This window comes from Engraulis encrasicolus, chromosome 15, assembly GCF_034702125.1.
Source record: "Engraulis encrasicolus isolate BLACKSEA-1 chromosome 15, IST_EnEncr_1.0, whole genome shotgun sequence".
Taxonomy (NCBI): domain Eukaryota; kingdom Metazoa; phylum Chordata; class Actinopteri; order Clupeiformes; family Engraulidae; genus Engraulis; species Engraulis encrasicolus.
This window is the reverse complement of record NC_085871.1, coordinates 23470412-23486782: the sequence shown is the minus strand read 5'-3', so window position 1 is coordinate 23486782 and position 16371 is coordinate 23470412. Positions and strand designations below refer to the sequence as shown.

Here is a 16371-nt window from a genome sequence, read left to right as displayed (position 1 = left end):
GATAGTTATCGTACCTCTGGCAACACTGGTGAGAGGATGCATGCAGCTCAGGATAAGAGCCCAGTAACACAGAGATTAAAATACCGTTGTGTATCCCAGTGGGTGCAACTGCTCATCACTAGGGAATTACCAATTTGTGTAACAATTATTTACCAGCCAAAAGTGTCATTTTAAAATCATGTAGGCTCAACAGCACTGTATATCATAAAAGATCCGTCCTGTCCTCTACTAGATACAACCCCCCCCCCCCACTAGAACAGAAGCCACTTTGTTTTGCTTTAAAGGTGCTATATGAAGCACAGACTTTTTTTTTAAAGCACTGTAATTTGTAGCCTTTAAATTACTTTTTTCCCCATTCAAATTTCAAAATATTTTGCGAAAAAATGTCTTACATGCAGTACCTTCACTTTCCACTCTTATATACCATCATTGTATCCTTGTATCCTTCACAGAATGCAGATCATAGTCCACATTCTTGAAGTATATGTTGTTTTATCTTATCACATTCTTTAACAGGGAACGCCACAGCTCACATGAATGGGAGCCTTTAACTGTTTAAGGCCAACTTGTTGTGCTATGACACAGTGATGCATAGATATTCTTATGACTAAATAAAATACCAAAGCTATTTTCAAAATGGGCCCTGGCTCAATCTGAAAGGCTGAGTCTACATACGTCCCTGCATACGTCACTACATGGGCTGCCTTTCAATTTGTTCCTCCAATCATTTCCTATGCCCTCATGACATGAGGCTTGACGTCATTAATGCCACCTCAAAACGACACGTTTTTTAAAAAAAACAATTATTATTATTATTCAAAATCTTACAAAACCCCTTTCTCAGACGGCCCTTAACGGTTTCATATGCAGTCACGATATTAAGTCTGGAAAAAAGCCACATAAGAGCCACTGAGAGCTGCTTGACAGCGGAGGAACCGTATGGTTTCCTTCATGAGAGTAAGGCCAACAACCTTAGAATGAGGCTGGAGGAACTGTCTGGAGGAAGTTATTGAAATGGACCCTTCATGTTCTGTACGTCTGGTCTTTTATGATGGCAGTGCTGCAGCACCTGGGTCAGGAACATGGAGGGGGAATCACAAAAACGTGTTGTGTTCTTTCCGTTTGACTGTAAGACATTGCCACAAGCATAAACACAACATGTACAGGTACTAAAAGCATTGGGAGAACATTAATAGGCTGAAACTGACAATATAACACATCTTTTAGACATTTTGTTATCGGATGAGGTACAATGAACTCTTCACAGAATGCATGTTCACTTTACAATCGCGTCACCTTTGTCATTAATGAGAAACTTATCAAATCAAAGCTCTTACAATCTATGACCATACGTGACAAAGTTTTAGTAATCCTGGTTTCAGACAGAAAAATCCCTTTGAAATATTTGATCCAACTAGCTTAGCGTCAGCTGATTGTAATGACCACTCAAGACAGATACATTAGTGTTTCCCACAAACCATGTAGCATTGAGTGGGGCAAAAAACCTTGGGCCGGTTGTGCGGTTGCCGATCAATTTGTGGTGGTCCGTGTATAGGCTACTTTTTGGTGCTGTGCCATACAATGGTCTATGTACTGTATGGGAAACACTGGTACAGTAAGATTAGCTTTTCAGTGTCAAGAAAACGTCAAGAAAACACATTTGGCAGTCACGACTCACTACTGTACTGCTGTAGCCAGGGCCGGATTAAGATGGCCTGGGGGCCCTAGGCTACAGGTTGCTGTGGGTCCCCCGGAAGGTAAATTTCGCAAACAAATTTACATAGACAGTGTCATAATTATGAGCTAGGACTTAAGGATAGCATGTCTACCAACTGTAGTCAGCATGACAGATGATTTTTTCCATATTGCATCTTGTCAAAAACTTTTGGCCAATCAGGGGCCTCCTGGCAGGTGGGGGCCCCTAGGCTGCAGCCATATCTAGCCTGTGCGCTAATCCGGCCCTGAGAGTAGCAACCACCGGGTGGGTGTTTTTACTTGAACACACTCTGACTCAGTGACTGAACTGAACTGAACTCTCTGTGATTCTCTCTCTCTCTACAAACTCTGTTAAGGTGTATTGTATGTGTGTTTTTGCTCTCAATGCTTTCAACATGAACACAGACAGACTTAAAATATGTCCTGCTACTCAGCATTCATCGTGACTGGCTGTCAGCAAGAGATTTCAGATATTTTTTTTCACAACAAAACCAGACCTGTACACATGTACAGTATGTGTTACTGCACGTTTCTGTCCAAAAACATCATCTTCAGGCTGGACAAGGCTTTTATAGGCACAGGACAAGAACAAGACATCAAAATGATTAAAAAAAAAAAAATCTTACAGTACGTATCTCTAATTTGTGCATGGAATGAGATGGCAAGCTGGGATCACTCAGCTGCCGAGTACATAAATAAGCCCCTGTTTAAAGTCACACAAGCAGAATCATTAGTATCTTGGCTGCTTTTATCTGTCACATTTCAGCAAGGTGTTTCACACAGCCAGATCATGATATTAGCCCAGTCAATTCTGGCATACACTGAATTTTTGTATATATGTAACGTATATACACACTGTCATCACCTAATGTCCTGTGCAGAAGTTCATGTCTCCTTTTGAGGTCATGTTTTGTAGCCCGATAGATCCTCTTGTCTATCTACTGTAGCCCTGTCACAACTTTGTCTTATAACATCCTTCTTGTCACCTTGAAAGGCCAAGTACATACTTCTTACTTACTACTTAGTTCTTACTTTTTGAATTAACTCGTTTGGTCCTTTCTCACACACACACACGCAAACAACTTGAGAGAAGGTCCTTCATGTAATGTTAAAAAGGCAAGTACATTTTAAACTTCCAGTGCAACTTCTGAATTGGTCCGGTCCTTTCAAACAATGTGTGAGAGAGAATGTCCTTCATGCGACCTTGAAAGGGCAAATACATACAGCAATTTAACTTTTCAACTGATCTGGTCCTCTCTCTCTCACACAAACAATGAGAATGTCCTTCATGCGACCTTGAAAGGGCAAATCCATACAGCAATTTAAGTTTTTTACTCGTCTGTTCCCTCATCTCTCACACAAACGTGTTGGGTGGGTTCGCACTGATGGGCCAAGCCAACTTCTTCTCCTTGGCCTCCCGGTCGAACGTGTCGTAGACCGAGTCCTTGACGAGGGTGGTCTTGGCGGCGGGGTGGACGGCGGCGGGCATGTCCACCACCCCCACGTAGTTCTTCTTGGCCATGCGCGAGCTGGCCGTGATGGTGTAGGCATTGCTGCGGTAGCACTTCATGGACGACATGCAGAAGGTCTCGCGCATGCCCCGCCTGAAGTTGGCGTTGTAGACCGAGTAGAGCGTGGGCTTGGACGCCGTGGAGCTCAGCGAGATCCACACCACCACGCTGAAGAACAGCGCCCCCTCCCTGGTGGAGCCGGTACTGGCGCCTGCGCCGGCGTCCCCGTCCCCGTTCGGCCGCTCTCTCGGGTGCCAGAGCTGCGCCACGTAGAACGGCGTCCAGGTGAAGAGGAACACCAGGTTGAGCATGAGGAACATCTTGATGGTCTTGACTTTAGTCCTGGGCACGATGTTCATGGTGCGGCGCACGGTGCGCCCGTCGGCGCCGATGCGCCAGATGTACCTCACCACCTTCTGGTAGAAGGACATGATCAGCACGGTGGGCACCAGGAAACCGAACAGGAGGTGCGCCACGCCATACGCGATGCCGTCCCAGCTCTCGGGCAGAAAGAAGTCGCAGTGCCCCCGCGTCGTGCCATCATCACCTCCGCCGTTGGCAGAACCATAGAAGAAGAGGCATGGCGACACGAAGGCGGCGTCAAAGAGCCAGGACGCCAGGATCATGCGCTTGGCCTTCTCACGCGACACCTTGAAGTAGGGGTGGGCGATATGGCAAAAATGTTTTTTTTAGCATGAAATCTAGATTTCGATTTTTAATCAAGATCTTCCATGCAAAAAATAAAAACCACAAAAATCAATTTCGATATGCTTGCAATTTGTAATTTGCAGTTAATAAAATGTTAACACACTGATGACACTCTCATAAAGTGCACAATTGGAATATAATAATTTAAAGAATAAAAGTGAAGACAACAACACAAGTAAGTGAACATCACTTTGATACTGATAGTTAACATCCTCACTGCAAGACGAGCTATACGATTTCTTTACTTTGGCAGATTCGAGACGATCTTGTCCTCGATATCACGATTCACAATTTTATATCGTCATCATATCGCCCACCCCTACCTTGAAGCTGAGCGGGTACACGATGGTGTAGAAGCGGTCCACGCAGATAGACAGCAGCACGTACACCTGCACGCCGGGGCACAGGTGCTGCAGGTAGCGCACCACCTTGCAGGCGGCGGCGCTCAGTGGCCAGTGGCCCATGCTCACCTGTGGCGGGACAAAGAGATGGGAGAAGAACGTAAAAAAACGGTAACACTTCACTTAAAGCCCATTCTATAGTGCATTATGAGCGTATTTATAAATAATTAATGCACATCATAATTAGTCACAATGCATTAGTATGGCTACACTCAGCGACCAGTGGCCCATGCTGACCTGTGGTGGGAGGACAAAGAGATGGGAGAAGAACGTAAAAAAAACTTCAATAGTATTGAAAATGTTGGCATGGTTGGTTCTATGGGTGGGAGAGATTAGATTAGATTGGATTATCCTTTATTGTCTCTTCAGGAGAGAAATTCAGAATGGACTTGAGAAAGTGTGATTCACAGTTAACATCAAATTACCACAACAGACAGACTTATAAACAAACATATAAACAGGGAAACAGACAACCATTGTTAGTGTTACACGCAACGTTCCAGTTTTGGCCCTGATTCATCCAAAGGCACATACAACCCAAGATATTGCACATACTCTGACCTAGATCTATTGCTCAGAAAATGATAAAATGAAATACAGAAGATAAAAAGTATAATGCATGAATGCTACATAAAAGTACCCCCGCCACAGTACTGGCACCACAGAGGGAAAAAGGGCACGTGACATGACCCCCCTCGACTGATCAGGGTCAGGGTCATTGCTAGCCGGGCTCCGCCGTACTGGTGACGCAACGCCTTCGGCTCAGCTACACACAGTAGGCCCAGGAGCTTGCTCAATCCCGCTACCGCTACAGCGGAACTCCACCCACTTTGTCTGGAACCAATCAACTGAGCATTTCCAACCGTCCTGGGTAGAGGCGTGTTCAAGGCAGTGACGTGGTTTAAGCAGAGACGTTCTATTGGGCTAAGAAATGTTTGGTTTAAACTTCGGCTCAACCAGTAGCAAGCTGAGGGAGGCGGGTTAACCAGGCCATGGAAACAAAGTTCTTCCGGTATGGAAACGCTAATCGTTATAGTCCTGGTCAGACCAGAATCGCGGTACATGATCTGAAGTCTATGAAAATCAGGCAAGGTCATTGCAACATCTGGCCCAACCCTACCCCATTTGGGAGCGCAGGTAATAAACCCACAGTGTTACCTGCAGCAGGATGAAGGGGCCGCAGCCCAGGTAATAAACCGATAGTGTTACCTGCAGCAGGATGAAGGGGCCGCAGCCCAGGTAATAAACCCATAGTGTTACCTGCAGCAGGATGAAGGGGCCGCAGCCCAGGTAATAAACCCATAGTGTTACCTGCAGCAGGATGAAGGGGCCGCAGCCCAGGTAATAAACCCATAGTGTTACCTGCAGCAGGATGAAGGGGCCGCAGCCCAGGTAATAAACCCACAGTGTTACCTGCAGCAGGATGAAGGGGCCGCAGCCCAGGTAATAAACCCATAGTGTTACCTGCAGCAGGATGAAGGGGCCGCAGCCCAGGTAATAAACCCATAGTGTTACCTGCAGCAGGATGAAGGGGCCGCAGCCCAGGTAATAAACCCATAGTGTTACCTGCAGCAGGATGAAGGGGCCGCAGCCCAGGTAATAAACCCATAGTGTTACCTGCAGCAGGATGAAGGGGCCGCAGCCCAGGTAATAAACCCATAGTGTTACCTGTCCTGCAGCCCAGGCTCAGCAGCAGATCAGCGCAGCACAATGTTTCAACAGGTTATTGCTCCTTCAACTGAAGGAGTTTGACCTTTAGTCCACAACACACTCACACACACACACACACACACACACACACACAAATCATCCTTAAACACACTCACACACACACACACACACACAAATCATCCTTAAACACACACACACACACACACACACACGCATGGGCGCGCACACACACACAGCATTACCTGCAGCAGGATGAAGGGTCCGCAGCCCAGGCTGAGCAGCAGGTCGGCGCAGGCCATGGACACCACAAAGTAGTTGGTGGTGGACTGGGTCCTGCGACTGCGGTGGATGACCAGGCATACCAGTGCATTCCCCAGCACAGAGACCAGCCAGAAGAGGCCGAACACGATACCCAGCACGGCCACCTACAGTATGACACCATATCACTTTACTGTCAGTTTTTACCGATATTCATTTTGCATCTCTGAACAAGACTTGTGTAGTCTCTTAAGCCTCGTTCACACACAACGCTGCTAGTTACTCGCTCAGCGAGAATAGTCAATGCAATGTCTATGTATCCCAGCGAGATGAGGAGGCGAGTAGGCGAGGAGTGTACAAGTGATGCGATGTGGGCGGGTTCCAAGTTGAAAATATTTTAGCTTTGAGCGAGGCAAGTAAGCGAGTAACCAATTGGAATGCAGAGTTCGTTACTACTCGCCTGTGCATTGGCAGTTAAAGCCGAGGGACCGTTTAGCGAACGTTCCATGAGCAAGTTGGTGACCAGGCGAGTGAGCGAGAAGCCAGTAACTAGCAGCGACGTGTGTGAACGAGGCTTTACTGCAGATGGGGTCGCCAGCGGGCCTATTCACTATTAGACTGAGTCCTGCGACTGCGGTGGATGACCAGGCAGACGAGGCCGAAGACGATGCCCAGCACAGCCACCTATGACACAATATTATTATTATTTTTATTTTAAGTATTCTTGGGGGCTTTTCGGCCTCTATTATTACAGGACAGTATGAGAGTAGACAGGAAACGATTGGGAGAGAGAGATGGGGCAGGGCCGGGAAATGAACCCAGCCGGACTTGAACCAGGTTCCCCGTGGGCATGCAAGCCCAAATGTGGGGGGCTTAGCGCACTGCACCACAGTGCCCCCACACAATATTAAAGATTCATAATACACCGTCTCTGATCACTTTATTTTCTTTTTTTAAATATATTTTTCAGGGCTCTTTTTTTGCCTTTATTTTGACAGGACAGTGGAGGAGACACAGGAAATGAGTGGGGAGAGAGAGAGGGTGGAGGATTGGCAAATGACCCGGGCTGTAACAAACCCGGGTCGCCGGCATAGTAACCCAGTGCCCTACTGTTAGGCCACGGCAGGGCCACTTTACTGTCAGTTTTCACTGAAATTCATTTTGCATCTCTGAACAAGACTTGTGTAGCCTTATACTAGGGCCTACTGCAGCTGGGGTCGCTAGCGGGCCTATTCACAATTTGCTGAAAATACTCAACTACATCATAACTACATTGCTATGACAGTACCGAGAAGACTAGGACATAGCCATTACAATTTTGGTGACAGTGAGGTTATAACATAGGCTCTGCGCAGAGGCGCATCTTGCCACCAGGCAAGGCAGGCAGCCGCTTGGGGCCCCCAAGCCCTAGATAGTGAATAACAGCCCATACTGTACTACAATAGTGGTGATTTTGGTTCAAATGTTCATTCTTTAGGTTTTCGCTTGGGGCCCCACCTCACCCTAGAATTGCCTCTGGCTCTGCGCTAAGGGTCTAACAAAACATAGTACATGTAACATCCCAAGACTACGGCACATTGAGGCCATGCATGTGGATCACAAAGCATCATTAGACAAACTAAACATGGAGCCTGGGACCACAGTAACCCACACAGCCACGGTCACAGATATAGGCAAGACATGGGACACATACCTATGTACAGACATCAGTGGCGTGCACAGACATTTTGAGGGGCAGGTGCTGAAGTTGTGGAGGTGGGGGGCATGTGCAACATCTGGCTGCCTTACTGGGCTATATAGTATATAGGGCGTTATTATCACATGCTTTTTCCACATCGAGATTATCACATCTATATAGACCACAGTACATTGTGGAAAAAAACTTCTTAACCCTGTGAAACCTGAACCATGAAAGCAATGAGAGAAAATTCTAATTTTTTTGGAATTTGCTTCAATATTGGTCCCTTATAAGAAATGTAAAAAAAAAAATCAAAATTTTGTTAAGGTCGCTGAGATATTTAATGCATCATATATGATGCATCAGGCTTTTAATGAATGAAAATTCCAATTTCATGACCATTGAAAAATGACTTTTAATGCATTTACAACTTTTTTTTAATTTAAAAAAGTTGTCAGACAATTTAATTTGAGGATTATCTTTAAATATTTAGTGAGATCCTGACATTTTTTAAAGCCTATCCTTGTTTTAGCAGGACCATATTTTACATTTCCCACAGCCTGGTTGGGTAATTTTTTAAAATCTATGTAAAAACATAGCTGATCGAATGCTCAACAACCTATTTATGAGTGTAATATAGATCATTATTCATTTTTGATGTGTAATTTGAATATATGGGTCCATTACTACAATTGGACCATTTCTCCATTCACTTCAATGCATTTTTTACGAGATCATAATTTCAACATTTTGCATTGCATTTTCAAAATTGCAAGTAAAACCTGTTTCTTAAGGCAATATCTTTGTCTTGAAGTAAAACAACTTGTGTGTTTTGGTAAACGATCGTCGTGGTATGCTTTGTAAGTTTCCCTATGGAGCAAATGCATTGATGGCTGACTTCCTGCCACCGCCGGATGGTGCTTATATGTCTCATCAGTTTTAGCACGATCTCTCTGCAACACGGTGTAAAAATATAAACTCTTCCTAGCTTAATTGCACAAAGCAAGTGTTCAAATGAAAGGATGTAGAGTTATATTTCGGAAATTTGTACACAAACCTTATGCAATTTGACGAAATCTCAGCGTCGGTCAGGGAAACCGCTTCTACCCCATTTTCCTGTTTTTCGCCGAGCTGTGGTCAACTTGTTGTCGACCGCTGCTCTCTTGTGGCGGTTTCCGTGTACTGCAGGACGTTTGGAAATGACACGCAGGATGTTTTTCAGATCGATTTTTTTGTGTCAGCGTGGAGAGGGCTTTGAATTTGATGAGACATATATGATGCATCCGGCGCGATAGGGTTAAGAAAGACCTTTCAAAAGGGCATTTTTTCAATTGGGGAAAGGGGGAAGTGCTTCAGCACCACCTCGTCCCTATATGTGCACACTTATGACAGACATACATGCATATATGATACATACCTCCACGGGGGCGAGGTCGTAGGACGTCTGCGACGAGGCATTGCGGAGGAGGGAGGATGGTGTGGGGGTGTCGTCCAAGTTACAGACAACAGGGGAGCCTGAGCCTGAGGCTGAGGCGGGTGCTGGTCGGAGGAGGAGGAGGAGGAGGGTGGAGTTTGAGCTGGAGTCGTTGAAGGATGGCGGGTTCGCGAGGGGCGTGTAGAGAGACGGCTTGGCGCTGTCCATGGACGCGGCGTACACCATCGCAACAGCTGGTGCTGGTGAGTACTGAGGGAGAAAGAGAATAGAATAGAACAGAATAGAATAGAATAGAATTACAAAGCCTTTATTGGCATTATACAAAGTATATTGAGATTTGAGCTTCCCTACAAGGTGCACAATCCTTTATAGATAAACACAGTCCAGCAAGTGTGCGTTTAGTGTAGTGACAGCTTTGTGGAAGAGGCTGTTCTTCATTCTGTTGATTCTGGCTGGTAGAAGAATCTAGTTGTAAACAGATGCACCATACTGTGGCCTATGTCTATGAAGGTCCCTGTTCGTCTGGCCTTGTATGATCTGGTATTCAGTGGAAAGCTGTAATAATCACTGAAACAACTTTACTTACTACACCACTATGACAGTGCACAGGGCCTTTAGTAATAGGCCTACATTATGTCTAGTCATTGCTGATAACACCCAATTTATGACAGGGGCCTATTCTGTTTCCATTTCCATGTTGACTGGACGACTAACGACTGTTATATGGGGCCTATACTACAAAGCTAGTTCAAAAGTAAAACTGGTTAAGTTAAGAGGAAAATAATCTAATAGAAGAGCCTGGAATCCTCATTTTCTTAAGAGGCTCTTCTACTAGACGATGATTTACCTCTGAACTTAACCTGGTTTACTACTTTGTAGTATAGGCCCATGGTATCTGTGTGGACACACACACAGCAGTAATTAAGAGTGAGGAAGAGGTGCCTCAAGAGAGAAGAGACTAGTAGAGCAGCTCTGGCACACTACAGCGGACACACACGGGGAGGTAATAAGCGCGCGTGCGCTCCCATGTGGGGGGCAGCACTTCGGTGAAGACGTCAGTGTCAGTTCTTCCCGACTGTGAGAATTAGGTTACTCATATGAATCCCAGTCTCACAAGTGAGACAATAAAGACTTAAGTCAATTTCCTGGAAATGTCACTGGAAGTAGTTGGTAGTAGGGGGCATGAAAGATCGCCGGTGGATGAGGCTGAAAGGCCCACTGCGTGATTCTTCCCGACATGGATAGGCCTACTAAACTATCCGTTTGAAAATCAGCAAATATTTACCTAAGAACAGATATAGGCCTACGTATCTATCTGAATAGGTACAATGTAGGCTACTGTCATAATAGGCCTATGTATAACCGACATGGGTTGTTTTTCACACCTCCAGACAAACACTACAGCACAATGCATTTGGACTGACATGAAATGCTATGCGAATTTAATTAGTCCTCCCACTAAGGAAGTTGCTCCCTGGAGGACGTCTGGTCCCCGTGGACGTCAATTAAAGGAAAGGGAATATTTCGCGGACTCTCGTGGCTGCCTATCTCTTCCCTCGTGTTTACTCTGCCACTTTCATTTCAGCTCTGCCCTGGCAACCTCCAACAAATCTCCAACGCATTCTATCGGGAGCAATTACAAGGTGCAAAGACTGACTTCTTCTGAAAATGGATGTCCACTCAAAACTATCAATAATATTTGCCATAGGCCAAGCCAAAAACACGTTGTTGTCAGCCTGGTGATATTTTAGAATAGCTATACCAACACAGTCCTTGACCAAAAATGATTTTGCTGATCAAAGACCCTGAAATGGCTAGTAGCATGATGACTGCTATAATATGTACCCTCACGCAGCCTAAGGTTTTAGTGTTTGTCAAGACAATGAACATTGTGCATAGACAACTGCGTCTGTGGAAAACGACCACCAACACAAATAGACATCTAGGCCCAATTTGTAATGACGGCGTCGCTCTTGTTATCATTTCATTTCTTGCAGGTGTTGTTTTTGTATGAGAATTCGGCTCAGCTGGCCTCGAAGCAACGCAGGACCAGGAGTCATCACAAATCGGGATCTTTTATGTAATCCTTACAGAATCCTTTGGAAACGCGTGTGTTTGTATTTAATTACGCGTCGAAATGTTTGCGCCCTCGCTATTTCCATGCATGCAATCGTCAAAGAAATTATATAATTCCAAACACAGCCACAAACACAATGCCCCGGTATATCAGCTTTGAAATACAGAAATGTACGTATATCGATATTGAACAGAAAAAAGAGATACCCTACCTGTAGGCTACTCAAGAAAACAGTGGCAGCGCGTCCACGGGCATCATCGTAAAACCTTTTGGAGATGCCCGAAGTCCTTCACGATATCCATATTTAACCAGCTCGTTTTCCTCATTACATATCCCGGTTATGTACAGTCTGTTTACGAATCCACAATGTTGTTAGTGCGCTGTGGGCTGCATGGAAAAATGGTCCATTCCATTCTTTTCTGTAAACGGACATATGGAAGCGAAGCCTGTTAGCACCTTCCAGTTGTCACGTTTCGCCTCGAAGGGGCAGAGTAGCAGCAGCTATGTCACAGGAGAAGCAGGAGGTTAAAGAGGGAATTTTATTCAGGACCCTGGACAACGACTCACACCACCACCAACCAACAGCACATCCGCCCCACCCCGACACGCGTAATTACAAAGCAGACAACGACCTCTCCAGCTGCCGCTGTTGCCAGGAGCACCACCGATCGCCTACCTCCACACAGTGCGCAGAAAAATGCTGATGCTTGTCAACCGCAGGGTAGGCTAGTAGTACTGATTGATTCGCATCTGCGACGGCGTGCGTTGATGACTCCCACAGTGATAGTCATGGCAGAGCCTATTTAGGGACAATTGTCATTCACAAGCAATGTGAATTCTTAACAGAAACACTACGAATAGCAGCAGCAACGTGGCTAATGCAACATTTCGATGATTTGCTTTTTCTGAGTCGGTCACGACGACGACCAAACCTCTGACTGTCGGGTATTCAGTTTTTTTAACAGATAGGCTGCAGGTGTTCAGAAAGCCTTAATAGGATGCGTGGTCGAAATAGCAAGGCCATGTTCATGTATCCACAGGTCCGTAACCTCTGCGGGCCCTGTAGAATCAAAGCTGGTGTGACAGACTGTCTGATAGGCTATCCATAACAGCTGGTGGCCCAGATGTTAGAACCATCAGTGACTGGTCAAGTAAATGTCACTGTTAATTTAGATTAATCAAATTTAATGTTTCTCACATTTGGAGTAACCAAGTGGCGGTTCTAGACGGAAATTGCAGGGGGCCAAGTGGGGCCAATGTGTTTTCAGGGGGGCACATTTAATGGCAAAACAGCTCAACAATATTTCTCAGGTTTTTTTTTTTAGATTTTCATTCATTTTCATTACAAATGAATAATTAAACCATTGCCTGTTCTGTAAAGGGGCCGCAACAGGGCCAGCAACAACTCTACAGGGGCCATGGCCCACCCCCATTCTAGAACCACCTGCACTTGATACAGGGGACACCAGATAGGATAGTCTTTCACACTGGCAAGATGGTGCCTGCTGTAGCACTAGACTTACATATGTATTTACATGTACTTTTTTTACCTAGTACAATAAAAAAAACCTTGCTGCGTTGCTGTGTGGATATACAACATAACTTGTATGGTGACTGTATGGTAAAATGTCAAGCTTATATAGAATGAGCAGTGTTTGGGATGAGGCCTGTCAGGTCTAGGCCTACATTTCAGTGCTGTTGTGTTGTATATATATATTTAAAAAATCCTTTAGGACGACAGCAAAAGCCAAGGGTCAATGCAATTTTATACCTAGCTAAGTGCACAAACACCTGTTCAGATTCAACAAGCAAGAGGTGCAAAAGTAGTGTGTGAGAGATGGCACGTGTTTCTGAGTGTGTGTGTGTGTGTGTGTGTGTGTGTGTGTGTGTGTGTGTGTGTGTGTGTGTGTGTGTGTATGTGTGTGTGTGTGTGTGAGTGACAACCACCACCTGTTCAGATCCAACTAGCAAGAGTAGAGCTGGAAGGGGGCCATTAGTTGTTTATGACTTGGACTGGTGGGTCTATTGCCTGCCTCACTGTTTTGGATAGGCCGATCACCTAATGCAGAGCGATTTTGAACAATAATGGGAAGATGTCATTTATATTCAATTATAGGCAGATTTTCATACAGTTTCCACACTGTACGGATGTAGCCTATGTTGCCCACTGGCGAGCAAATGATAGGCCTATAGGCATGTTTGTAGGCTTACTATAGGAAAACATTTTATAAGTGATGGTTGAGTTTTACGGTTGTGTTTCTGAAATAGTCATCTGCTATATTAGTCCATTTCCAGATGCTGGGACCCCACAGGATGCTGTGGACCGTTTCAACAACAACTGTGTTTCAGACCACAGGCCTAATGGTGGTTTGAATGGTTTCAGTAGACTATTTAAAATGACACACCTGTTATGGATGCGATGCCTACATGAAGATTTACTGTTAATTTTTACCATAGAAGTCAGCCTTTAGAAATGGTTTTGTCAAATATTTCCTTGTAATAACACTATTTTATTTGGATCTCAATGGCTATTCACTCGACTGGGGTAGCCTAATGAAGGCAGAACTGGACATGTATTCCCCATTTAGGGGCTATTTACAGAACAATAGCAAAAATATCAATAACCAACACACTTCATATCAGGGCCATATTCAAGGCTTCATTCATTATTTACTGGCTTACACGTAATTTGGACACAGACACCATAATTTTCTATACAATCAGGCAACTTGCCAAACAGACAATGAGACATTTAATTCAGAATTAGCTCAACTAATTTCAGAATAAAACTTAATTCCGCTTGGAAAACATTGTTAACACCTCACAATTCGGAATTAAATGAAAGTGCAATGTAAACGCAACTGAACTATTTAATTCTGAATTATTTATTTGGAATTGAAAAGCGTCACGTATATGAGGCCATATTGACCCATTCAAGATGTCTTAAGTTTCTTTGCAGGGCATCACCGAATAACAGCAGAGTGGATGTGATGGCAGAAAAGCCCATACCATGCATCATGTATGCACAGGGTGAATTCCAATTTGCAACCTTGCGTCCTCCATTTCTGCTTGTGGCCTCGCCCCGCCTCCAGGCCCCTCCTCCTTGGAGAAAACAATTTTCCCCGCTGTCAGCCTTGTCAAAACTATTTTTGGGGGACTATTCTTCATTCAGCATCAAGTTTGCAAATGAGAAAATGACTTTACAATTGAGTTTTTGAGAGATATTGAGATGTAATGTTGTCAGTGATGTCATCATGACATATTACTTCCTGGTACGAGGCCACAAGGACAAGTGGAGGACGCAAGGTTGCATATTGGAATGCCACACGCTTCCTACTGGAGACATTGATAATGGACTAGATCCGAAACGTTTGTAGCTCCAGATATTTTCCGTTGACTTCTTTTGTTAATTTGTCGGACACAATACACTTTTTGAACCTGCAAGCCTTGTGTGCGCCTCATCTTTTTGATTGTCCTGCATATTGGAACGCACCCAGAGCCTGCTGCTGTCATGACTTGCCACTGACTCACACAAACTTTTATCTCAGGACTGCAGGAGGCAGCTTGGAGTGGGAGGAGCAGAGCAGATAAATAGAGAAGGGGAGACAGGAGTGTGTGTGAGTGAGAGATGGCACGTGTTTCTTTGTGTGTGTGTGTGTGTGTGTGTGTGTGTGTGTGTGTGTGTGTGTGTGTGTGTGTGTGAGAGAGAGAGAGTGAGCGAGTATGTCAGTGTGTTTGTATGTGTGACAGAGAGAGAGAGAGAGAGAGAGAGAGAGAGAGAGAGAGAGAGAGAGAGAGAGAGAGAGAGAGAGAAGTGCATGAGAGATTACATGTGTGAGAGTGAGAGATGGAGAGAGAGAGCGTGTGTGTGTGTGTGTGTGAGAGAGAGAGAGAGAGAGAGAGAGAGAGAGAGAGAGAGAGAGAGAGAGAGAGAGAGAGAGAGAAGTGTATGAGAGATTACATGTGTGAGGGCGAGAGAGAGAGAGAGAGAGAGAGAGAGAGAGAGAGAGAGAGAGAGAGAGAGAGAGAGAGAGAGAGAGAGAGAGAGAGAGAGAGAGAGAGAGAGAGAGAGAGAGAGAGAGAGAGAGAGAGAGAGAGAGAGCGCAATATCTGAAGATCCAAACAGCACGGTGCTGCTTTCTGCTTCTCCTCTTCACCAAACAATGGTTTCCATGGAGAGGGATCATGACATCATCAGAAGTCAGCTATTCAGATGTCCATGTTCCCATCTCAATCCCTCTTCAAATTCTGATGATGATGTTCATGGTCATTTCAAATGGTGTATGTCTGTAAAGGTGCACTTATTTCTCTCTTTATTGATTTCATGTTTTTTTTGGTTTTATGAATGAATTTGGTATTAAGAATGAATTTTATATGAACTGCCACTTCTTCATATTAGTTCCTTCATTCATAGACAATACAGAGCCATGCACGACAGACAGAACAGCAGGCACACAACATAAATGCTTTATATGAAGATGTTACTTCTCTGAAAGTAGTTAAGCTAACATATTAATTTGTTTCACGAGAATAAATTCGGTTATGCATAGCCACTGAACCAGTTTTTTTTTCACTCCTCCATAGCAGGCACAGAACGTGGCGGTAGAACAACAATGCACACAGGATAAATATATTCTGTGAAAACGGAGTTATTTCTCTGAAAGTAGTTAAGATAACGAGTTTGTTTGCTTCATGAGAATACGTTTAGTATGAATAATAGGCACTTCAGTGTGATAGTTTCTCCAGATCACAGCAGGTACAGAACAAGGGGATAGAACAAGACAGACAATAACTGTAAATGCCTTTCTGCGGAGGGGGCAGCTATTTCGCTGAAAGTAGTCAGGCTGATGTATTCATTTGTTTCTTGAGAGTGCATTCAGTATCAATTGCCACTTGAACCCTCTCCCCTGCCATCC

The 16371-nt window shown here is 44.7% G+C and overlaps 1 protein-coding gene across 1 annotated transcript; it reads right to left on the bottom strand.

Annotated features, from left to right (window-relative positions):
- Positions 1-2907: 2907 nt before the first annotated feature.
- On the bottom strand, positions 2908-11722 carry gpr19 (G protein-coupled receptor 19). The gene is made up of 5 exons (XM_063217681.1): positions 11667-11722; positions 9361-9627; positions 6250-6432; positions 4259-4405; positions 2908-3877 (listed from the first exon to the last, which is right to left on the bottom strand). Exons 2-5 carry the CDS (start codon positions 9601-9603, stop codon positions 3071-3073), a joined length of 1380 nt encoding a protein of 459 aa, XP_063073751.1. The 5' UTR covers positions 9604-9627; positions 11667-11722; the 3' UTR covers positions 2908-3070.
- Positions 11723-16371: the final 4649 nt, after the last annotated feature.